The following is a 24802-nucleotide window of genomic DNA, read 5'->3' as shown; positions in this document are numbered from 1 at the left end:
AAAAGAAAGAAAGAAAGAAAAGAAGAAACCACCACCACCACCACCACCAATAAAACAACAAAAAACCCCAAACAACCAAAAGCCAAGAAAACTGCGGTTTATTTTTAAATATATTCTGTTGGGAGATGTGCACAGCAATCAAAAAACATTTTTTTTTAAATAAAATAAGATAAAAACAAAGAGGGAGGCAAACCATAAGACTCTTAAATAGAGAAAACAAACTGAGGTTACTGGAAGGTTAAGGAGGGCACTTGTTGGGATTGTACCTGGTGTTATATGTAAGGGATGAATCACTAAATTCTACTCCAATACTACACTATATGTGAACTAACTTCAATTTTTAAAAGATGTAAAAAAATTTTCTTGGATTTTTTTCATGCTTAAAAGTGCAAGGGAAAAAAAAGATTATTGGTTTATCTCTATTCTTTTTTTTTTTAAAGGTTTTATTTATTTATTTGACAGACAGATCACAAGTAGGCAGAGAGGCAGGCAGAGAGAGAGGAGGGAAGCAGGCTCCCTGATGAAAAGAGAGCCCAATGTGGGGCTCGATCCCAGGAGCCTGGGATCATGACCTGAGCCAAAAGCAGAGGGTTTAATCCACTGAGCCACACAGGCGCCCCTGTTTATCTCTCTTCTGATATCTTTATTCTGATTATCCCTGTTGATTGTTTAAACTGGAAGTAATAAATGTTTTTGGTAAGAAAATTCAAACAATGCAGAAATGTATATAGTTGAAATAAAAGCTTTCTTTCTTGCCAGTTACTCTCCTCCTAGAAGGTTCCTATTAATGATTTCTTGAATGTCTTTTGAGAAAAAATGTCTTTTGAGCAGAAAATTGCTGATAGAGCCAAATTTTCCTCAATAGACATTCACATACATTGAATTATTAATATAGTCTCCTCTGCACCTTACTTTTTTCATTTAATAATACACCTCGAATATTTTTGTATCAGCATACATAGGCCTACTCTGTTTTTTTAATACTGCTCCCTAGTATTCCATTGTATAAAGGTCCCCTACTATATTTATTTAACCTGTCCCCTGAGGATGGACATTTGCAACAATTTTTTGGTATTACAAATAATGGTTCTATGAATACTTTTTACACATATTTAGATGTCATCCTTCATATGTATTCATAAGGAACTGGAGCGAACATATACAGTTGCATTGGTTGTATAATGTACAAAGTACTTCATCTATGTGGGCAACAGTATCTTTGTAGATATCATAACTTTAAATACTTATTATAATAATTTTCTGGCAGATAGCATAAAATGTCTTAAGGAAGGGTATCTTTTCCTGATTTTCACAAAATCACCACAGCACCTGGGGCTAGATGACTATCAACAGAACTACTATGTCAAAGGGCATATCCACAAGGACTTTTGATAGATATTGTCAACTTACCCTATAAAATATTTGTACTAACAGGTATCAGTTTTGACAGAGAGAGCAGTGGATTCTTTTTTTTTTTTCAAGACTTTATTTATTTGACAGAGATCACAAGTAGGCAGAGAGGCATGCGCAGAGAGAGGGAAGCAGGTTCCCTGCCTAGCAGAGAGCCTGATGTGGGGCTCGATCCCAGGACCCTGGGATCACAACCCGAGCTGAAGGCAGAGGCTTTAACCCACTGAGCCATCCAGGCGCCCCTGATAGCAGTGGATTCTAAGGTCAAAAACTTGCTGTGTTGTTTTAAGCCATGATCAATGTTCGTTTACCTGAAATTATAAGAAAGAATGAGAACAGGAATACTCAAAAGCTACCCAAAAGGAGTGCCTGAGTGGCTCGATCTGTTAAGAGTCTTCGGCTCAGGTCATGATCCCAGGGTCCTGGGACTGAGTCCCACATCAGGCTCCCTGCTCAGTGGGAAGTCTGCTTCTCCATCCACCCCTCCCTCCTTCTCATGATGTCTCTCTCTCAAATAAATAAAATCTCTTAAAAAAAAAAAACTACTAAAAAAAAAAATCCCAGTGGGTATTAGGTGATTTGCTTATTACCTACTTTCCGTTCTTCTCTGGAGACAATCTAATGTATAGTCTCTTAAAGGCACAGAGAGATCAGTGGGAGAGAGAAGAAGCTGCTGGAGACCTAAGGCCCACAGAGTTGATTCCTGTCTGTTGATAAAACTGTCTTCTCCTGTTCTTTTCTGGAGGAATTAAATGAGCAATGCCGGGAAAGACACAATCAGCTGTGATGGACTTGCGGTGAGAGGCTGGGATCGCGGGATCAAAGACCGGATTAGGAAGTGGGCCATGTAAAAGACGTCCCAGCACCATAGCCTTCTCCAGTCGCTCAAGGAGGCGTCTGCTATCCCAATCACAGACTGCGTTTCTAATGACAGAAGCACACATTGTCAAGCACTTCTGGACATGGGCGCATTGTTCTGTTGGTAAAATTGTGCCTGAAATCGTGTCGTAAAATGCTGACACATTTGTCACTCAGTGGGATTCTACCGTAAGTGTAAATGCAATCCCGAGACTGTCCAGCTTAAGAAGAAGGACTATACTAAGCAGTGTCCACAACGAACCGAAAATGGACACCAGGAAGGTGGGGCAGAGGGTGGAGAAGAAAGGGATGGGGGAAGGGATAGAAGACCTCCTGGAAGGAAGGCCACAGAGAATAAGAGTGGCCTCTAGAGGTGAGTGGCCAGATCCACGGAGCTGCTAGGTGGTCAAAGCAGGAGAGGAAGCAAAACATGGAGTCTCCAGTCCCACCAACTGGCTTTGAGACTTCCGGCAAGACCCACTCACTCTGCCTGCCTCTCAGTTTCTCTGCTTGTCAAGGAGGCATGAGAATGACCCCCTTTCCCCCCAGGACTGTGAGGACAGCATGACAAATAGCTTAACAATGCCTCGGGCCATTAAGAGCAGGGACAAATTTTGACACTCAGTCTTACTGGTGGAATGGATTTGGCGTCTCATGGTGATGTCTGCTGTTCCGGTTCCCTTCACCAATAGGTACACGTAGCTTTCTCAGGGGGCCCTTGAAAAGTAGGAAACTAACATAAGAATCCTCAAAGTTTGCAAAACAGCAAGGCCCGAAATGTATCTCTAGCAATTATCAGGGGTAGATAGCCTAAAAAGGTCTTATTATGTATTTCCCTCTCGTGATAAAACTCAAACTCATTCTATGTTTCATGTTCAAGGACAAAATGCAGCTTGGCCAGCCCCACGCTTGGTTAGAGGACTGCGATGTTCCTGGGATTGGCTACATTCACCTCTGGTCAGGATGAGGTCTGAGGCAGAAGCCAGCCCCGCGGCCCTGCTCACTGCCTAGCTCAGGTAAGACCACACAGAACATCTCCTGTATTCAACCGATTCCAAACTCTACAGTTCTATGATTGCTATAGATCTATTTATTTGACAGAGAGAGAGATCACAAGTAGGCAGAGAGGCAGGCAGAGAGAGAGGAGGAAGCAGGCTCCCTGCGGAGCAGAAAGCCCAATGCGGGGCTCGATCCCAGGACCCTGAGATCATGACCTGAGCCAAAGGCAGCGGCTTAATCCACTGAGCCACCCAGGCGCCGATTGCTATAGATCTAACCAGTTAGCTTGAAAGATGTTTATGTGCATTTATGATTATTTTTTTGGAAGTCCGGGCATTGGTGATGGTGTGGGTGTAATTCGTGAGTCAGATAGGAAAGGTGTTTGAGCTTGAACTTTTTTTTTAAAACCTTTAGTGGCATTTATCTTATGCTGAATTTACTCCTGGGCCATCAATTTTTGTTTTTCCAGTTAATTCTGGGGTGTCTTTTTCTTTGGCGCAATAATCTGCTCTGTTTCAGTAAGGGTCATTTCAGTGGGCAGAGGAGCTTATGGGGGTTCATCTGACCGTGAGTTCTGAAATCCCGAGGTGCGGCTCTGGGGCCTCATTCATCTAGATGAGTCCAGTGACTGATGAATCAAGGTCTAAATTCTAATTTTTTAAAAGATTTTATTTCTTTATTTGAGAAAGAGAGAGAGAAAATGAGTGGGGGGAGGGAAAGAAGGAGAGGGAGAAGCAGCCTCCCCACGGAGCAGGGAGCCCAATGCGGGGCTCGATCCCAGGACCCTGAGATCATGATCCGAACTGAAGGCAGATGCCTAACCGACTGAGCCACCCAGGCGTCCCTCAACATCTAAACTCTTAAGTTCAGCATTACTCTCTCCATTTTTAAGCATGTGCAGCCAAAACTCAGCCCTCTTTTGGGGCCACTGACCCTATGTCTAGCCCCATTGTTTGGCCTGAGTCCCACACCATTGTAACGATGCAGGGGGCATGCATGGCTTCTGTAATATGACACCTTTCAGAGACTTGGTGGCTTTTCAGAGACGCATACCTTTGATCTTCTGGGCTGTTTCGTGATGTTCTTAAAGTAAACACAGAGATTTGAACCTCTTGATTTGCATGATTGGTTAGGGTTTTTTGGGTTGAGTAGAGAACAATTTTCAGAGATCATCTCAGGCTACGTAGGGAAGAGCTGGAACTTGTTCTCACATTCCGGTACTAATAATGCCTGTCAAGTAATAAAGTTGGGAAAACAGCAGGCAGGACAGCCAGACAGCGGGTAAGACAAGCAAATGGCTGACGGCAAGTTTCTGCTCTTCGAAGCTGTCGGGCTGGAGAATCTCCACTCCACTCCCCCACCTGGTGTCAGGAGGCTTCTGCTTCCCTGTGCGAGGGGGTATTCGAAGCCAAGGAATTAACTTGGTGCTTCTCCCTATGGCATTTACTTATTCAAAGATTTGAGACAAAAAGACCATGGTTTTTATGTGGGGGGGGGGGGGGAGAAAAACCCAGATACATAGTAGAGTGGGAAGTATCCAGTGCTGAAGTTTGAAAAGAGCCTCTCACGGGATAGCTGCTTGCAGCTGGAAGCTCTGGGCTCCAACACTGCTGCGGGTGGCTTCTGGAAGAATCTGAAAAGGTGAGGTTCCCTGGCTCACCTGGTTCATCCATCTGGGCTCCTAAACCTATGCCGCACCAGCCTCCTAGAATGCCTTTCTCTTCTGTCTGCCTCTGCTAATCTCTGTTTTCTGGCAAGCCCTGGGACAGATGCTCCTTCCCTTACAAAGGACATCCTGACGGACTAGGCTTTGACTCTGTGCTCCTTGTCAGCTCCTGTCTACGGCACATACGGATTCCTCCGAACACACCAGACCATGTCTCAACTCCTCTCTCGGTTGGCTCTCCTGGAGAGCACAGTCTGAGTCGTGCCACCTGGAGAGCACCGTGCCGTGTTGAGAGTAGGACCTCCATAAACATATGAAGGATGAACAACGGGCGAATGAGAAGTGGGTATTGCCCATTTGTGACTGAGCAAGCAGCTGATTTTATTTCTTTCTGGAAGTGAAAACCAAGGGGGGAGGGTTGGCCTGAGCTGGAAGGGATTTCCTAAAAGAAGATGAGAGGGAGGAAATGGAAAACCATCCCTTTAAGACAAGCTTCTCACCTAGACGATGCACTGACACAGAAGGAGGGAACTCTGAAAATGCTCACACTGGAGAAAAACCATGAGATCGGTGACGATTTGTCCTCATTTCCCAAGTCTAAAGGGAAAGTGAACTGTTGGTGATTAATTTAGTTCTCCCTGTTGCCCTTTTCATCAGTAATGCAGGCCAAGTAATTATCCTCTTTGATTTTTCAGTTACATCAGCCCCAGTAATGGACTTTTGCTGATAAGGAAATATTAATTGAGAAGGAAAATGGAGTTGTTTAAGCAATAAAATTAAACGATGATGGCGCGGGAAGGACATCGTGTCATCAGTATATCAATATGTTGCAATCAAATTATCAAAGACACTTCCTCTCTCTAATTCCCTTTAGAACGGTGCTGTGTCCTAAGGCCACATTAGGAGAAGCTGAGCTCTGTTGGGTATCACATCCTAATGTGGAGGCTTCCCAGCTTTGTGCTGCGTCTGGAACTCGCTGGGGCTATTAGCTACTCCTATGCCCTTTGTGGAAAGTGTTTAATAGAACTGGAGTTGGATGGTTCTGTTTCTGCCCGTGATCTTCTCTGTGGCTTTAAGCCAAACAGGGAGAACTCGTCTGCCTTTTAATTTTCCCCTTTGGCAGGCAACGAGAACAGTATTTATCTGTCAAATGCTTTAAAACCTGAATAGAAAGCAGACTTTAAATGTAAGGAGTCATGCATTGTATCAGCTGTGCTCCTGTCTGTGCAGTGGGTAAATTTCAGTCCTGGCTCCGGGGGTTTCCCTTCTCCAGCCACCTCCATTGCCTGGTTTAATTTTATCGGCTTTTTGGTCATTCTGAGCACTCTATGGATTAGTTCACCCTAAGAAAATGTCCTCCCAAGTCTTATTCCCACTCCTGGCAGATAACCCAACTCTGGTTTTACTGAAAAGATTAAGGCTCACTTGGAAGAATTAAACTTACTCATCTCTGTGGCTGCCCCCCAATTTTGGATGAAAGGGGGGGCCTCTCTCTCCCTTTTCTCCAGAGCTCACCCTTGCCCCTGTGTCCTGGACTGACCTCCTCTGGGTTTTATGTTGTTTTTGGGGGAGTGTTTTTTGTTGTTGTTGTTTGTTTGTTTTGGTTTGGTTTGGTTTGGTTTTGCCTCTTCCTCTTCCACTTTCCAGTCCTTGCATGAGCCAGGTCTCCCTTGCAGCTGCTTTCAAATGCACCCAGTCTCCATTCTATTCTAAAAAGCACGCACAAACACCAGAAAGCCTTAGCTTGACCTTGCTATCTCTTCCAGTCTATTTATTGCCTTCTTCCTCTACTAAGACATCTCAATTTCCTCTTCCCAGAGGTTAGTGCTATGGCTTCCTTTCTCTGTCGCTATTGAAATTGCATTCTCAGAGGTCACCATGGGTGCCCAGTGGGCCCAGGCCAAAGAGGGTTTTGTGTTAACCTCATCCTTCTTGTTTTCTCAAAAGCATCACTTTTCTTTCCCTCCACTTTTTCTTTCACACTTCCGCTCTGACCTGCTTCTCTGCTTACACTGTGTGTGTGAACTAATTGTGTTTCCTAAAGTTGCCCACCACACAGCATCGTGGCTGAGTCTGAGCTCCGACATTAACCTAAGGTTGAATTCTGACTCTGCCACCAGTTAACTGCATGACATTTGGCAAAGTCATCTCCCAGTGCCTCAGTTTCCCCATCCTTAATATGGGGATCATAATAAGAGTACTTACCTTCGATTTGTGGTAAGAATCAAACAAGATAGTCTACGAAATATTTACCTGAACGGTTGGCACGTAGAAATATCCAATAAACATTTATTAGCATAACAATACACTCCAAGAGCTTTGAAAATGTGACTTCTTTTCTCTCAGGACATATATAGCCTGCCCACTTTTTCCAAACACAAGGCCAGACGATAAATAATTAGTGGTAAATAGATTTATAGGAAGTCCAGGGAGGGAGGAGTGAGGGGAGGAGAGGAAGTCTCCAAATTTGCAAGTACAATTAATTCCCAGTTTTTTTGTTTTGTTTTACCAATAAATCAACAGTTTTGTTGAGTTTAAAATCTGTCCTTCCAGCACCGATGGTGTTTGTAGAGCAGAAGGGGGCGTCAGCGTTAAAGCTGTAGCTGTGGGCTCACCAACCAATCACAGAGAAGCTGCTCCGCCTGGAACACAGTGTCCCATCCTTAGATTAATGCTGCTGGAACTGGGTTAGGGAAGGAGGCTTTGCAGCTGTGCGCGGAGCCTGGAACCCGTCCATTGAGTGATGCTGCCATCTAGTGGTACCATTGGGGAACTGCTCTGGGCAGAGCCCTTCATTTGGTGCAGGGGCAGAGCCTCGGAATTGCAGTCCTTTCTTTACAAAGTGTGAGTGAGACCCGAACGGAGGGAAGAATAAGGGGGAAAAGACAGCAAGGGGAAGGGGGAACGACACCTCAGCACAGTCTGGGAAAGTAAAGGACACAAGTGATGCTTGCAACCACTAAGAGCAATCTCGTCGGTATTCGAGCGCAACTCCCTCCCCCACCGCAATGCGGTCATCTAAACTTTGTTTCCCCCCCTGGGATTCTCAGTTTCCAACACTCGGTGCTGACCCGTTATTCCGAAAAGGTCTTCTTTCACCTTCTCATTCCCCTTCTTCTACGTTAGGAATTCAGAGCTGGGAAAATTGAGCCTAGTCACCCCACCTGGCGACCACAGCGGATCCGACCGGGGCTCCAGCCGCACCTGCCGCAGCTGACCACGTGACCGCCGCCAGGTAAGGGCCCGCGGGGCTTCTGGCAAACGGCCCAGGGGCCGGAGGAGGCCGAGGTCGATCGGGATTTCCCGGGAGGTTTTGGAATGTCACTCGGGTCCCTGACATCAGGGACAGTTGACATTGTCTTTGTAAAACTGAAGTGGGCAATGTTAGCCATAAAGCCAATCTTTCTTCTGTTCGCAAACTGTCAGTCCACCTCTGTCCAATAGGTAGATTATAGGTCATTATATCAAGTCATCAAAGAGCTTTAGGAAGCGGGAGGGGCACTGAAGGCGAGATGCTGGTGCCAACATGTGGACACAGCATGTCCTTCTCCTGAGCACGCAGGGCGCCGTCTGGGGACCGGACATCCGCCTTACACACGGTGATACCCTGCACACGGAAGTACAGGTCATGGTCTCTGCTGTGTCCTTACTAGCGATTTGACCTGAGTTGTTGACCTTGCTCTAAGCATCATTTCCCTCTTTTCTAAAATGGACCTAATTAAACTGACCTCTCAAGATTACTTCGAAGATTAAATCAAGTGCAAGAAAAGCCCCTTATTTGGGAGACTGAACTGGATTGGAGAGAGCTAATGGAAGAGGGTTGTTAAAGCAGAGAATCAGAGAAGGCAATACACGCCTCACATAGTTTACCTTAAAATATAGACTTTCCTGGTCTTTAATGTAGAGCTGTGGTCTTTTCTTTGAATATGGATCCACGAGCTGGTGGCTTTTGAGGCACACACATCATCTGTGAGTTCTGATTTGGGTTTCATTCAGTGGAATGAGATCTGAAAGGCACCTGGGGAGACCTGTATAAAGTCGCTTCCGCACGGTCATTCAGATCCCAGTCATGATTCCAGGAAGACTCCTCTGCAGTGTTTACTGTCCACACCGTTTCTAAGTAACAGCAAGGTTTGCGCAGCTTCCCCTTGTTGGATCTTTCCAAAACATTCCATTTTGCATTCATAGAAACAACTTCCTTTCTCTGTGTATTCATTTTTCATCAGTTTCTTGAATGCTTAAATGCCACAGTTACGATAAGAAGTACAGGTGTCAGAAACTGGTTCTTGGTCAGCGTAAAAGGAGAAGTGAGGAGTGGGCACCATCAGCCACACGCACTGGTTGGTGCAAGTCACGAGGGTATGGAAAATATGGTTCCCCTGGCAAGCTGGCTCAACAGAGGTCAGCTGAAACGGTTTTCCCTGCAGTGTGTACAAAGCGCTAAATAGGGTACCTAGCATACACAGTACCCAATATGTGGTAGCTGTTAATATTATTATGATGATTAATAAGTTCAGTGTTGGGAGGGTTTTTAAGAAATCTACCAGTTTTGGGGAACCTGGGTGGCTCAGTCGGTTAAGCACACGACTCTTGATTTCAGCTCAGGTCATGATCTCAGGGTCCTGAGATCGAGCCCTGCATCAGGCTCAGCATTTGGCGTGGAGCCTGCTGGAGATTCTTTCTCTCCATCTGCCTCTTTTCCTCCCCTCCCCTCCTAAAAAAGAAAAAAGAGAAATCTAACAGTTTCTTCCCCTTGTTTTACAGAAATGATCAAAGTGTTTTATAATTTTGGCCTTCATAATATACCTTTTGGCTTCACTGAATAAAAGGATTATTGACCATAAACCTAATATTTTGAGTCAGAAGGATTTAAAATTACAAAGGCATTTGGGAGTCAGCCTAAAGCACAAAGCAGTTTTCTAGGTCTCCCTAAATCCATGTTTGTTCAGGAAGACCAGGAAAAATCACACCATGGTGATGAAGATAAGCTCCAGGCTCTCAGAAATGGTGAAAACCAGGGCACAAGGCATTAGCACACCCATGGAGGACTTCCTGGAGGAAGCAGAACACGAGGAAGAATGCACACAGGGATGAAGGAAACTATAAGCAGAGCCGTACCTTTGGCTTCATTGTGGCCAGGTGGCCTCCCAGACTCCATCACACTGGCCTGGGCATCTGGGATGACCTGAGAAACCCACCAGAAAAACCTAATCCCTCAAAGCAAAGTGTGGGGGTGAGTGGGCTTTGCAGCTCCAGTTAGAACACTTAAGAAATCTTTGACTCCACAGGCCGTGTTTAAAATCCTCCTCTCTGAGATCCTGCATGACAACAGATGGAAATTGTCCTTTTGTTTGGTTGCATTGGGTCTAAGGGACTTATGGGTTGGAAAGGAGAAGGGAGGAGGACACTGCAGGCAGGAAGGAGGGCCCGTGGGTAGGGGGAGCAGCAAGCTCACAAGCCACGGAACTCCGGGTGAGGGGCTCTGGGACCCCAAGCTAACTTTTATGTTTCTTTTCGCTTTTAAGGGAACTTTTTATTTGGGAATAGTATCCAAGAAGAGGGTACAAATCGTAGCCTGTACAGCTCAATGTAATTTTTATTGTGAAAGAAATTCAAGGAGCTTCACGAACACATGATGTCAATACCGTGTCCTCTGCAAAGACCCTGACACTCTCTCCTCTCTATCCCCTTGGCTGCAGCTGCTCCTCTGACTTCTGGGGTCTCTCCCAAGGTGTGGGGTATGTCAATTCTGGAGTTATTTAAGTTCCACTGTAAAGGCAGAGAAAAAAAAAGAAAGAAAGAAAGAAAGAAAGAAAGAAAGAAAGAAAGAAAGAAAGAAAGAAAGAAAAGGCAGTGCTGGGGTCGGGTCCTGTGCGCTCTGAGATTCTGATCCGGTAACGATGGGGTAGGCCTGGGGTTAATACCCAGCACTGCGGGGGATTCTAATGTCCGAGGCTAGGCTGACACGGTGAGAAATAGCTTTGTTTTTCCTACTCCAGAAATGGAGATGAGCCCTGACAAGCTGTGCTTGTCTCATTTCATCTTGTAATGAGAAGGTAGGGCGGTAGGAAGGGCCTGTTAGCAGAGGTGGTGATCTAGACGCAGAGCCCTGGGCATTTTCCTAACTTCATACCGAACCTACCAAGAACAGCACTCAGCCCTCACGGACTTAGCACTGCGTGAGAGCCTCCCAGCACCTTAAATTTTGACCTGACTATGAAGAAGTGACGGGGCTGGATGCTTGGTCTCTGAAGCCTGGAGCAGACGGTTTGGATGGCTAAACCCCTTATCTGCTCTGCCAGTCCGACAGGAGAAGTCCAGCGTGATGAACAGGGAACCAGCTTTGCTTTCCTTCTCCATGGAGAGAAGCCTCTGGTGTGATTTTCACGCATCATAATGGAGATACCAGCTGTCTTATAAGGAGGCCTCCTTAGTGAGCAGCCCCCAGCTCGACCATTTTGTCTTTTCAGCTCCCCTGCCCACAGCCACGTGCTTGTCAGCTCTGATCAGGAGCATTCAACCCTGTGAGGGGCGGGTTCTACTGAAACAGAAGGTTGTGTGGACAAGAGCCCCAGAAGAAACAGCCAAGCCTGTCCGGCCTCAGTGTGAATTTTTAAATCCCTTCATTCTGGAGAAGACTGGCATAGGAATAGTGTGGTTTCTTTCTCTTAACGCAGTGGTTTTCTTTTTTTTTTTTTTTAAAGATTTTATTTATTTATTTGACAGATAGAGATCACAAGTAGGGAGAGAGGCAGGCAGAGAGAGAGAGAGGAAGAAGCAGGCTCCCCGTCAAGCAGAGAGCCCGATGTGGGGCTCGATCCCAGAACCCTGGGATCATGACCTGAGCGAAAGGCAGAGGCTTTAACCCACTGAGCCACCCAGGCACGTGGTCCCCAAACCAGCAGCACACCGGTATTACCTGGGAGCTTGTTAGAGATGTGGATCTGGGCCCTGCTTCAGATGCACAGAATCAGAAACTCTGGGGATCAGGGCTGGGAATCTGTGTTAGAACAAGTCCTCCGGGTGATTCTAGCCCATGTTCAGGTGTGAGAACCGCTGGCTTCATGGAATGGAGAACTTATGGGAATGCCTTTATTCAAACAAAGAAAATATTGCTGATTGGTGGGGGCGATTTTTTTTCTGGGCTTTTATTTGAGATCCTCATTGTGGTAGTGAGGGGAGCTCTGCTGACCAGAGATGAAGAAGAAAAAGAGCCTAGGGGGTGGAGAGGAAGAGGTGTTTTCATGGATCGCTCCAGCGTCTTCTGACCAAGAGAGCATCATAGGAACCCGCAGGGGGGGAGGAACAAAGAGAGTGGAGAAACCACTCTCTTTGAACCTCCATGTCAAACAGAGTCAAATGTTCCAAGCTGTTTAACGGGGCTGGGTTTTGTCAGCCGCCCGTGTTTAAATAAGTTTGCAATTCAAGTACAGTAAGTCGGGTGGCCAACATGTCCAGGTTTGCCTGACACCTCCCTGGTCTTAGCATGCAAAATCCCACATTCCAGGAACCCCCCCCCGCACCCCCGGGGCCGGGCTCCAGTGTGTGTCTTTCTCTCACACCACCAGTCAAGTCTCCAGTTCTCAGCAGATACCGACAGGGCGTCTCGTAATTCAATTCACTTCTGACACCCGCGGGTGACCAACGACCAACCAGCTAGACTGGATGTTCCCTCGGGTCTCTCCTTGGGTTTGAGGAATTTGCCAGAACGGCTCACAGAAATCAGAGATACATTTTACTTACCGAGTCACCGGCTTATTATAAAAGGATATTACTCAGCAAAAGCCAGGTGGGAGATGCACAGGGTGACGTATGGGGATATATGGGGAAAGGGTATAGAGCTGCCACACCACGGGTGTGCCACTCTCCCGGATCACCACGTGTTCAACTGCCCGGAAGCTCTCTGAACCCCAGCCTTTCAGGCTTCATTTTACCTCTGCACAGTTTATTCAGTCATTGACCAGGGGTTGTCTCCAGTCCCTCTGGCCTCCCAACAGGAGGGGCGGGGACTGAAGTTTCCAGCCCTCCAGTCACAAGGTTCGTCCCCTTGGCAACCAGCTTCACCCTCGGGTAAGAAGAGGCTTTCAGAGAGTCACCTCATTAACATGACAAAGATACCCTGATGGCCGTAATCACTTGGGAAATTCTAACGGGTTTATAGGAGCTCTGTGCCAGAACAGGGACAGAGACCAAGTATATATTTATTATAAGTCCCCATACTGTGGGGCAAACCAAGGTGAATGGTCGGTACTCACCCTCGTTCAGGGACTGCCCATTGGAATTACTGGGTGAGCTATAAGATTACTGATGACTCACCTCCAGAGATGGCAATAGACTTCGTCCCAGGCACCACCAGGACATCTGGGAGATGGAAAGTTCCTCAGGGGACTTCATTGTGACAACCCCTGCTGCTCCTTGCATGTCATTCCTCCCACTAATTCTTTTTTTTTTTTTACCAAAACAAAAGTCCGTGGTTCTGATGAAGCGAGACTCCTACCACATACCACATACAAAAATGGACTCAAAATAGATCAATAATGTAACTACAAGAGCTAAACTCTAAAAAATCTTGGAAGAAAACATAGGGGAAGTCTTCATGACTTTGGATCTGGCGATGGATTCTATTATCCTAGTCCAGACTAGTTGACAGTTGTACCTCAACTCAACCACGGTGGATCGGAAATACTTCGTGAGCTGTATTTACTTATAATACATATTTTAAACAATATATACTAGCAGTGAAATTACAAAACTGTACATATAAAAAAAGAAGTATGAAAAAGAAAGTGTTCTTCTCACCCTGGTTGCTCAGATCTCTACCCCACAGGCAATTTTTGTTAAAATTGCTTGGGCATTCTTCCCTGTTCTATGCACGTGCAAACATATATGTACAAATACGTTTCCCTTTCTCATACTAACAGTAGCATACCGATTTTCACTCAACAGCATGTTTTGGAGATCATTTTAGCATGGGTGGGTCTGCCCAGCATTCTTTTTTTTCCTTCCAAAAAATTATGTTATCCATATAGATTTTTCTTTTTTTCAAGTATGGTTTTAGTGTCCCCCCCCTCCCAGTATTCTTTTCAATGGCGGCATTGTGGTCATCTGTAGTTGTGTAGCTGTGATATATAGGTCTAACTTATTTATATTAAATAATTAGTCACAACCATCAAAGGACATTATAGATCGTTCGTTACAAAGTGGCAGTGCCTATCCTATACATCTGTGTCTGAGTAAATGATGTACCAGTGTCTCTGTGGGGTCCAAGAGTGGCTGAAAGACATGCACATTTCAGAATTGTAGGAGATGAAATCAAGATCCCCTCTAAAACGCAGTACCAATTTACATTCTTGGGGAACTTTTAAAAACACAGAGTTTCAGGCTACTTTTTACTTTCACTCATGAGAATCTGGGTAGGGCCCGAATCTTTGTTTTATTTCCTTGGGGATTCTGATATAAGAAGGCTCCGGGATGGAATGGGAGCCATGGGTGCGGATGGTCTGGGTTCCTCTGCTGCGTTTCCTCCTGCTGTTTTTCTCCTGCTAGGACAGCTGCGTCGCCCCACCAAGGGGACGGGGTCCTAAAGGACAGGCCTCAGGGATATTGCTTCTCTGTGTTCTTACCCTGGCACCGTGTTTTGTATGACACTGCTTGTCGGTGACAAGTCTTGGAAGAGTGTTTGTGGCTCATAGGATGATTCTATTTTCTTCTAGTTCCATGGATCAAACACAGAGAGGAATCCTGGGCCAGCCCGGGCTGGTCCCCACCGCCCAGCCCAAGAAGAAAAGGACATCGGTGATGTCTTTCTTTTCCAAGGTCTGTCACAAAATGTTACGAACAGAGGTCCCTCCCCAGTAACCACCTGTAACAGTGCCTGGTCTGCATCGGCTGTGGTCGCTCCGCTGAGGCGCTTCTAGAAAAAGCTTGATGACGCTTCTTATAACACAGACCGCAGGTTCATAGGGTAACACGAGATAAGCAGGGAGGAATTTAGCTTGCTGCAAACTTAATCATAAAAGTATAGAAAGAGCTACAACGCATGCTGAGAAATAATGATGAGACCTGGTAGTCACCCAAATACCGAATAGGACTGTGGGTCCGGTCTGCAGGCCCTCGCGCCCCAGGACGGTAAGGAGGTGGCTTTTCCTGGATCTCGCCTGGATTGTCTTTGTTCTGACATCAGCGTGTGTTGCTGTGTTGTGTGAGACACAGAACACTGCGGCCTGCCTGGTCTCATAGGCTCACCGCAGAGGGGACCTGGTTCTTGCCCCGCAGTGACAGTTAGTTCCTAATGTGGCTTCCTGTGCTAGCCACATGGTGTTTCCCAACTCGCCCTACTTATGCGTATCTGTTCTGAATCTTAGTTGCTCCGATATATGCATTCTGGGGTGGGGCAGCCTTTAGGTGTCCTGAAATGTTTGTAGGTGTGCTTTGCTAGTCGGGCCAAATGCTGGCAAGAGGTTGAGGAAGACGAGCACTGAGAATTAACCCTTGGATTTAGGCACGTGGAGGTGGGGGGTGGGGGCCACCAATCTGACTGCAGAAGGTTCAAGAGATAAAGGAGAGAGGAATTGTAGAAAACAAGTGTAGACACGTCTTTCAAGGTGGAGCAGGATAGTGGGGAAGAGCTGGAGGAGGACAAAGGGTTGGGAAAATGCTTTTCTTTGAGATGAAATCTGCCCAGCATTTCTCATCCTGTGAAGGATCCCTGGTCTCAGCTCACATCAACTCTCTAAAGCCCCCTTTCTTTTTTTTGTTAATGATTTTCTTTATTTTTTTGACAGAGAGAGAGAGATAGCAAAAGAGAGCACAAATGGTGGGCGGGGAACTCAATGTGGGACTCGATCCCAAGACCTGGGGACCATGACCTGAGCCCAAGGCAGACACTTAACTGACTGAGCCACCCAGGTGCCCCTGAAGCCCCCTTTCTTCTGAGTTCTAGCACACCCTCAGTGATCCTAGAGCACCTGTCCCCATATTTCCCCCAAGCTACCACAACACCTGCATTATTCATCTCTACCTCTCTTCCATCCATTTTCTTCATTATGTAGATCAAACTAATGTATTTCCAGGAAAAACCAGGTGGGTTTTTAAAAAAGATTTTATTTATTTATTTGACAGAGAGACACAGCAAGAGAGGGAACACAAGCAAGGGGAGTGAGGGAGAGAGAAGCAGCCTCCGCCTGAGCAGGGAGCCTGATATGGGGCTCGATCCCAGGACCCTGGAATCATGACCTGAGCCGAAGGCAGTTGATTAATGACTGAGCCATTCAGGCACCCCAGATCAGGTGTCTTTAGGTGGCGAAAGAAGGGCTGAGTTGAGCAGACCACACAGGGTTTTCTTTAGAGGGAGGGGTTGGAGTAGGTATGACTGAACACTCCCCAGATCAATACATTTTTTACTTACTACACAGGTCTCTTGGACACTGAGGTTCCAGAAGCAGGAATCTCTGAAGAAAGTGTTTTCCATCTTGGCAGAAAGAGCCCAGGACCCCAATGCTAAAAAGCGCCACATGGCAATGAGAGGCCTGGGAACCATGGCCTGTGAGACCCCTGACAAGGTAGGAGGGCAAGGTAGCACCCAACTGGCCCTCATGGCCTGGAGTCCCCAGGACTGGGAGACGGTGCTCCATGTATCATTTATTCGCTGCTGTGCGACAGATCACCACAGACCTAGCATTCATCCTCTTGCAGTTCCCTTGGGTCAGGAGTCTAGGTATAGAATAGCTGGGTCCTCTGCCCAGGATCTCACAAGGCTACCACCAAGGTGTGGGTCAGACTGCGTTCCTTTCTGAAGCCTGCGCTACTCTTCCAAGCTTCTGGAAGAATGCGACTCCTTCTAGGTGTAGGACCAAGGTCCCTGCTCTCTTGCTGACTGGCCACCTCAACTCCTTGAGGCTCTTCTCTCACAGCATGTGAGCTTTCTTCTTCAAGTCCAACAGGAAAGCTTGAACTGCTCATGCCTGCTCAGATGGACTCTTACGTAATGTGATACAACCATGGGAATGATATCCCATCCTTGTCGGATTGTAGAGGCTAGAAGCAAAGTCACTGCTTCCTTCCACATTCAATAGAAGGAGATTGGACAAGGGCATGACTCATTTGGGGTTATTTGGGGGATCTTCATACCTCAGTAGTATCAGCCTTGGGAAACAGAGTTGGCAGATGGGATTAACACACACCTGGACATCACCTTCTTGGGTGAATTTAATTTATTTTTGAGTAATTTATGCCTCTGTAGTAAAAGATGTTTTCCCCACCTCTTTTAGCAACTGTCAACTTCAGTGGTCATTTCATCTCACCCCTGATAAAAGTATCTGCTGTGCCCCAGAGGCCTAGATCATCTAGCCCACCGCACTCCTTGATGCTCCCTTCCCGGCCTCATCTGCTCATAGGCCAAGCTCCAGACTGCTCTTCCTGTTGTTCTTCCAAGACTGAGCTGGATCTTGGGTCAGGTTAATGGAAAGCATTTGTATTTCAAAGAGTGTTGTTGCCGTAGTACCTGAAGAAAGCTGTACTCTCAGTCCAAGTCCTAGGTTATTGGAGGATTAGAAGTAGGATTGCTTTTCAACTTGCAGGGAGCAATTTCTGGACTGCTCATGCTCTTCAAACTTGTTAACAGGTGAGAAAGTATAAGAAAATTGTCCTAGACCTGCTGGTGCATGGATTGTATGACCCTGTGAGTGCTGAAGTCATCCACGAGAGCTTGAAGACACTGACCATCATCTTGGGCAAGATCCAGGGAAAAAGTCTGGGCTCTTTCTTCGTAGACATCACTCTCCAGACCAGGACTTTATTAGATGATGTAAGTGAGACAATTCAGAAGAATTCTGGATTATTAAAGTTGAGGTAGGGTGAGATATATATATGAGCCCTGGCTGGTGTGTTGCTCAGAGACCATGGTCTGTATTATTCACTTCTTTATTAAGAAATCATTGAGAGACTAGTATCGTACTGGTGGTTATGCAAGACATATAAAGAAGGAGGAGATTTTGTAGATCTGGAGAAGTGAATATATACGCACCGATGATGAAGATGGTGACGAAGATGATGGTCAAGGTGATGGTAACAGTGCTGACATGTATTGAGTGCTCTGTTAAGGTGTGACGATAACACTAGTTAGCATTTAGCGAGCCAGTACTGTGTGCCAGGCCCAGTGCTAGGCAGTTCTCGTGGGTTATCCCATAGAAGCTTCTCAATAACCCTGTGAGGTAGGCACTATTATTATCTTCACTTTAAAAATGAAGAAACCAAAGCACAGAGAGGTTAGGTGACTTGCCCAAGACTCACAGAACCAGTGAGCAGATATGACCCCAGACTTTCTGACTACAGGACCTGGGCTTTTCACTGCCACTGGACAAGGTGGGCTAAGTAGAAAGTGCACTGATCCGTTGTTTGCTCTGAAACTGTGGGGACTCTGAGATACATTCCTTTCAAGCTGACCAGTTAGCCTGCTGAAGACACACACACACACACACACACACACACACACACACACACACACCCTCTAACAGAGAGATAATACCTGTAGAATAAGAAACAGACCTACAGACCTTTTATTTACTCACAAAGCACCTTGCGTGAGTTCCCCACACCGAATTCTCCAGATGGACCTATGCCACATGAGAGGAACAGAAACCTTGAAATTATGAAACTCAGAGTTTATATAGGAGCTTTCAACCCATTTACCTCTCCTCCTGCTCAGAGAGACAGAAGAGACCTTTGCTCTGGAATGCAAACCAGTCATCTCTGTGGGTAGCTGGGAGTGGAAGGTCTTTACCTCCCTGGAATGTAAACAAATATCTCCAGAGAGATGTCTAAATCTCTCTGCAGGTCCTATCTTAATTTCTAGGGCTTGTTTGCCATGCAATCACTTTTTTATACCCAGATGCACTATAATTTTTGACCAGAAAGCCCTGGGTGTATAGTAACCTGAAGATACTTGTGGAGAGTTGTTTCCTGACAGTGTATATCTAGTGGAGCCTTCTTGACTGCCCACCTCACCCTGTGCTCTCTCATGCATGAGTTCCCTGTCAGATGATTGTCAGGCCCCGAGCAGGCCAGGCACCCATCTTATGTGTCTTGTACCTCTTAGAGCGGTAGGGTAGCAGTGAATTGAATTATGCATACACACACACACACACACACACACACACACACACACAGTGGTAGAACAATGAAGAAAGTGCACCACTAAAGCAATTTGTGTAAGTGTCCCATGTGCTAAAAAATATTTTTCAGTTCTTCATGAAATGGTCAGTGGTCTTTGGTCTTGCTGAGTGTCTGTGACCCCCAGTTCTAGGTGCTTCTTGCCCCTGAAGAGGCCCAGCCCAGCTCAGTTCCTCCTGGTTTGCCTGGAGATTTCATGGGACCAGGAAACACTGATATAAAATCCCTTCGCCAAGAGTCAGGAGACTGGGTGCTACCCTGGTTCTTTGTCACCCAACAGTGAGACTTCCACAAGTCACTGAAATGCCCTGAGCCTTGATCTACTCGTCAGGAAAGGGAGATACTTGGACCAGACCTCTCACCTTGGAGAACAAGAAAGGACTGCACGCACTGAGACGCACTCAGAGACCAATCAGCTAACTAAAAGCAGGGAAAGTTGGCAAGGTGTCAGGGAAGAAACAACTGTTATTTTTACCATAGAAGCGAGAAATTCAGACCAGAAGTGACGGAGATACCCCAGTGGAAACACTGGGAATAATCAAAAGGGGATGGGTCAAATGAATTAAATGCAGCTCCCCTAAATTCCTTCAGGCAGTGACGTGGGAAGAGCTCCCAGAGAGATCATTTGATGAAGAATCAAAGTACATGACAGTGGGGTGGTGTGCTTCTGTTTGCCTAAAAATGTGAGAAAGGACTATATGATACATATTTTATTCTTTTTATTCTTAATTTTTTGGAGGGATACGCACAAAATTTATAACTTTGCTCATTCATGGGAAGGAAATTGAGTGGCAGGCAGAAAGGGGTAGGAAGGAGACTTACTTTTGTTAATAAAATGAATGGATTATTTTGAATTTTGAACCATACAAATGTATTCTATCTCCAAAACTTTGAATAATAAAGAACAGAGTTGGGAAGCTTGGATTAGCACACTGATTCCCCCAGTCTGCTTGCCTTGTCCTCTGGAGAAGACAGTCGGTAAGACTCGGCCGTCTCCTTGCTGTCCCCCACTTCAGCCAATTAAGTGCTTTAGACTGGATCTCGTGATCCACACCCACCCATGCAACAAAACACAATGACTATGATGTCCTCTGATGCAGTGGCCTTTTGGTCATGACCTGGGTTCTGTTGTTTTGTTCACGGGGATCCACAGGAGAACGACAACCTGAGATACTCAGCCTTTGTCTTGTTTGGCCAATTGGCGGCCTTTGCTGGGCGGAAATGGAAGACATTTTTCACCAGCCAGGTCAAGCAGACTCAAGATTCCCTCCTGATACATTTACAGGACAGAAATCCCCAGGTTGCCAAGGTAAGTCTGTGACAGTCCCACCGGCTGCACTAGAGCTCTGGCCATTCCTAAAAGGGGCTGTGGTGGTGCCCTGTTGCGCTGAGCTGCTAGACCTCTTCCTGCCGGTTCCATTAGGGACACTCAGAAGTGTATCCACGTGGGGTGCCTGGGTGGCTCAGTGGGTTAAAGCCTCTGCCTTTGCCTCAGGTCACGATCCCAGAGTCCTGGGATAGACCCCCACGTCGGGCCCTCTGCTCGGCAGGGAGCCTGCTTCCTCCTCTCTCTCTGCCTGCCTCTCTGCCTACTTGTGATCGCTGTCTGTCAAATAAATAAATAAAATCTTTTTTAAAAAAAGGTTAAAAAAATAAATAAATTAGTGCACACAAGAGAGAGAAAGAGACAGAGAGAGAGAGAATTTGGGAATTTAGGAATCCAGAACTACTTTTGATGGGATGATAACCGGTAGTAAACTGTAAAGTGTTGCTCTCCTCACCAGCCCCAACTTATAGACACGGTCATTTTAGAAGCAAAATCCTTTAAGGCTGACGTCTTCAGACTTTCTGGAAGTTACTTTCATGCCCTCAGTGGCTCCCAGACCACAGATCCGCTGCAGTGCTCTTCCTCAGTTGGATTCTAGAACTCTCTAATGTTTTTGACAATAAGATGGTAATATTATTTCTCTCAGGCTTGCAAAACAACATTTCGAGCCTGTTCTCCATATCTGAAAGAAGGAAAGGAAACCGGCTTCCAGACTGAAGAAGATCAAAGGAACCCTAAACTCTGCCGGCAGCTGGTGAGTGAGAGAGGGTGGGAGAGAATTCTCCCGGAGGTCTCTGCCCTCCTGGTGTCAACCCAGAGGGTGGGCAGCCACACTTGGGGGTTACTCCCCATAAAAGAACTCAGGCCAATTGTGTTTCCCTTGTAACTAACCCATCATGCAATGTAAATGACAAAAGGCCGAGGATTACACACAAAATCTATTGGCACTCCTAGCGTAGACCGTAGACCGTTGATGAACACAGGCCACCATCTCCACCTCTGAGAGTCTGAAGACTGATCGTCCTCACGCTCTGCCTTTGACAACTGCCTCGTTGTAGAGTCAAGGAGTTGTGTTGAACCCACCCCTCACGAGCGCTTTTGCTGATTTCTTTCAGAGCCACTATCATCCAGAGCTCCTGCAGTTCTTCTATGCAAATAAGATTCTGTAAACACAGAGCCAGCAGGGAAATTGTTCCAGTGAGCACCTTGCTGGGAGGCTGATAGTCCCCCCTCTTTTAACTCTTCGGATGCTTCTGCTTGCCTCTTGGGATTGTAATAGAAAACGGGATGCTGGGAGAACAATTGATGGCAATTGCATGGAATTGTATGATTCTATCCGAAGTAAATTCTCAGTTGCTTTTATGTATCTTTTTTCCTCCCCATGCAAATTTGATGAGAAGGACCTGCTTTGTTGAAAACATTGAAAGCATATGTAGATTTGGTGGTTATTGTTCTTTTGCTTCTTAAGTTCCTCTCTGTCACCTATCTTGTATTTTTTATTTTATTTTTAGTTTCTGAGGTTTAGGAGAATATTACCTCAAGTGATTTTTTTTTTAAATCTGTCATCAATACTTTGCAATTTGTTATGGATGACTTTATTGGCAGGATCTATTTAAAGTTGGCGAAAGGCCCAAGAAGGGGGTTTAGAGACTACCTTTAGCGTCTCATAATCTTCAATAGTCATTGCTTCCAAGATCATCCCAAACGCAAATTAATAAAGAGAAAAAAAAAAATCTAGAAAGTGTGTGTTGAAAAACCTCAGGCTAACAATAATGTAGGGAATAATAAGTAACATTTATAGAGAATGTTTATTGGACACTAAGCGCTTTGCAAGTATTATTTAATACTTACAACAACCCTATGAGAAAGGTACTATTATTATCCTCATTTTCCAAGTGAGAAAAACTAAGGCACAGGGGAATTAAGTAGCTTGCCCCAGATGACCCGGTGAGAGACGGAGCTGGAATTTAAGCCCGGACAGTCTAACTTCTGGAGCCCATATTCAATCACCATATGATTCTGCCTCAATGTAGAATAATTGACAGATGGCTAGAAACATAAAAAAAAATAAAATAAAATAAAAGACAAGGGGCGCCTGGGTGGCTCAGTGGGTTAAAGCCTCTGCCTTCGGCTCAGGTCATGATCTCAGGGTCCTGGGATCAAGCCCCGCATCAGGCTCTCTGCTCTGCAGGGAGCCTGCTTCCTCCTCTCTCTCTGCCTGCTTCTCTGCCTACTTGTGATTTGTCTGTCAAATAAATAAAATATTTAAAAAACAAAAAAAGACAAAACAAAACAAATTAAAAAAAACACTCAGCTTCTGCTCTATTTAACTCAGTTAACTTTTGCTTTTATATGTACTAAGTACACATCTCTATTAATTTAATTGGTGGTCTAAGTATATATTTTTACTTGTCACCTCTTGGCTAATTATGTCAATTTTTTTGGCAGTCAATTCTAATTCTAGGAGGGATCACATGGCTCATGTAAAAAGTTTCAAGAAAAACCTCAGCCCCTCCTACGTTCCCTCCAACCAGTTTGCCTCCCAAGCTTTTCCTATGGAAATCCTGATATTATCACCAAACTTGGCATTCAGGCCATACAGGACGACTGTGTCCAGTTTGGGAACTGGAAAACACAGGAGGGTCATAAGTGCTGCAGAGGGATCTTAATATTGTTCGGAAAACTAGGAACTTAATCTTCTGCTCTAGCTTTCCAGAGACGGGACTGTGTAACACAGATGAGGGGTGTCTCCTAGGGGAGACAAGAATGTGGCAGATGGCAGAAGGGGAAGCAGGAACCAGGCATGAATGGATTTTCTTCCTTCCTATTTATGAATGGATTTTCTTCCTTCCTATTTTGAGGCTGGGGGACATGACCCAGGGACTTGAGAATGACAAAGACTCTGGAGCAGGTGGGATGGTTCTGAGCTGAGAGCCCTCTCCCTTCCCAGATGTTGGCCTGTTTGAAACTATGTGGCAAGGTCCCAGTAGAATCTGATGCTTTCTACTAAGCGATCAGTGAGTGGCCTGAGAAACAATTGCATCTGGCCAGCATTCGACGAAGCTGGAGGTGGAATGGGCAGGCAGGTTATGTGCACTAGAGCAGAAACATCTACGTACTTAACACCCCTTAGTTGAATAAAATTGTGGAAGATGCTATTGAATTGGCTTTAGGATTTGTGGTGGACTGTTCACTTGGGTGGCCTCCAATGAATCATGTCTCCTCACACTCATGTCCTGTGTAGACCCTTCCTGTTGCCTCTGGGCTGGCTTTGTGGCCCACTTTAACCATGAGAATGTGCTGAAAATACCAGTATGCCAATTTCAGGCTATTCTGTAAGAGCCCTGGCAGCTTCCTTTTTTGTGCTCCAGGTGAAGTCAGCCGCATTGTAAGAAGCCAGATTACCAGGAGCGAAGAAGAATGTCTGAGATCACCATTTTGGAGGGAAGACCAGGCTAACTGCATGGGATGCCACGTGGAGAGCTGAGGAACCCAATCCACAGTGAAGTCTGAGGTCCAGACGCATGACGCGAGTTGGCCATTCCAGTCAGACTCCGGCTGTCCACGTGACCCAGCTGACACCAGCTGTCTCCATGAAGCCCATCCCAAGTTGCAAAATTGTAAGCAAGTGAATCAAATGATTGCTGCTTTAAATCGCTAACTTCTGGGATAGTTTGTCACTCGGCAATAAGTAACCAAAAGAGGTTCCTAATCACTAATTTTGTCATTTGGCCAGTTTTGTTTTGCTCTTAATAAGTCCTCTTTGAGTTTTGGGGCACCTGGGTGGCTCAGTGGGTTAAAGCCTCTGCCTTCGGCTCAGGTCATGATCCCAGGGTTCTGGGATCGAGCCCCGCATCGGGCTCTCTGCTCAGCAGGGAACCTGCTTCCTCCTCTCTCTCTCTGCCTGCCTCTCTGCCTACTTGTAATCTCTGTCTGTCAAATAAATAAATAAAAACCTTTAAAAATAAAAAAAAATAAGTCCTCTTTGAGTTTAAACTATATTTCTAGAAAGTTATGTTACGATGGAATTCTGCGGTGAGAGCAAGAGATGCCTTTTTTGGACCTTGTTGGACCTTCGGATGCCTTGTTCTCCTTTTTCTATCTCACCCTGTGCATCACAGCACCCAGCTCGCAGCAGCTGATCCAGAAACATTTGCTGAATGACTAAATAGTTGCAAATTGCAGCTGGAACAGAGTCCAAACTAGTTTGCTAGTCTGGGCTCTTAGCCATGGGCTCACACTCTTCCTTTCCAGCTTTTTCTTCTGTTACTCTTTTTGCTTTAGCCAAGTTTGGCTCCTCTCTCTTTAAACCCTTCTCGGTCCCTTATGCTCCTTTGCCTTTGCTCAGTGTGCTCCTTTTGCTTTGAATTCCC

The 24802-nt window shown here is 45.8% G+C and overlaps 1 protein-coding gene across 10 annotated transcripts in view; it reads left to right on the top strand.

The window, feature by feature from the left end:
* MRO (maestro) overlaps positions 1-24268 on the top strand; it is a 61680-nt gene extending 37412 nt beyond the window's left edge. For 3 of the 10 annotated variants that reach the window (XR_006821004.1, XR_006821006.1, XR_006821005.1), the window contains exons 3-12: positions 2050-2207; positions 3149-3284; positions 8060-8168; positions 14647-14749; positions 16348-16494; positions 17556-17738; positions 20256-20411; positions 21076-21183; positions 21545-21701; positions 23801-24268. Coding sequence is in view for 2 of the 10 variants with exons in the window: in XM_046024484.1 (XP_045880440.1) it covers positions 14651-14749; positions 16348-16494; positions 17556-17738; positions 20256-20411; positions 21076-21183; positions 21545-21598 (747 nt within the window). In the remaining 8 variants the exon portion in view is untranslated. The other 7 variants (XR_006821007.1, XM_046024484.1, XR_006821009.1 and 4 more) reach the window with 7 other exon arrangements.
* Positions 24269-24802: the final 534 nt, after the last annotated feature.

Source organism: Meles meles, chromosome 12 (assembly GCF_922984935.1).
Source record: "Meles meles chromosome 12, mMelMel3.1 paternal haplotype, whole genome shotgun sequence".
Lineage (NCBI taxonomy): Eukaryota > Metazoa > Chordata > Mammalia > Carnivora > Mustelidae > Meles > Meles meles.
Note: the sequence above shows the minus strand (reverse complement) of the source record. Positions and strands in the feature narration are given on the sequence as shown.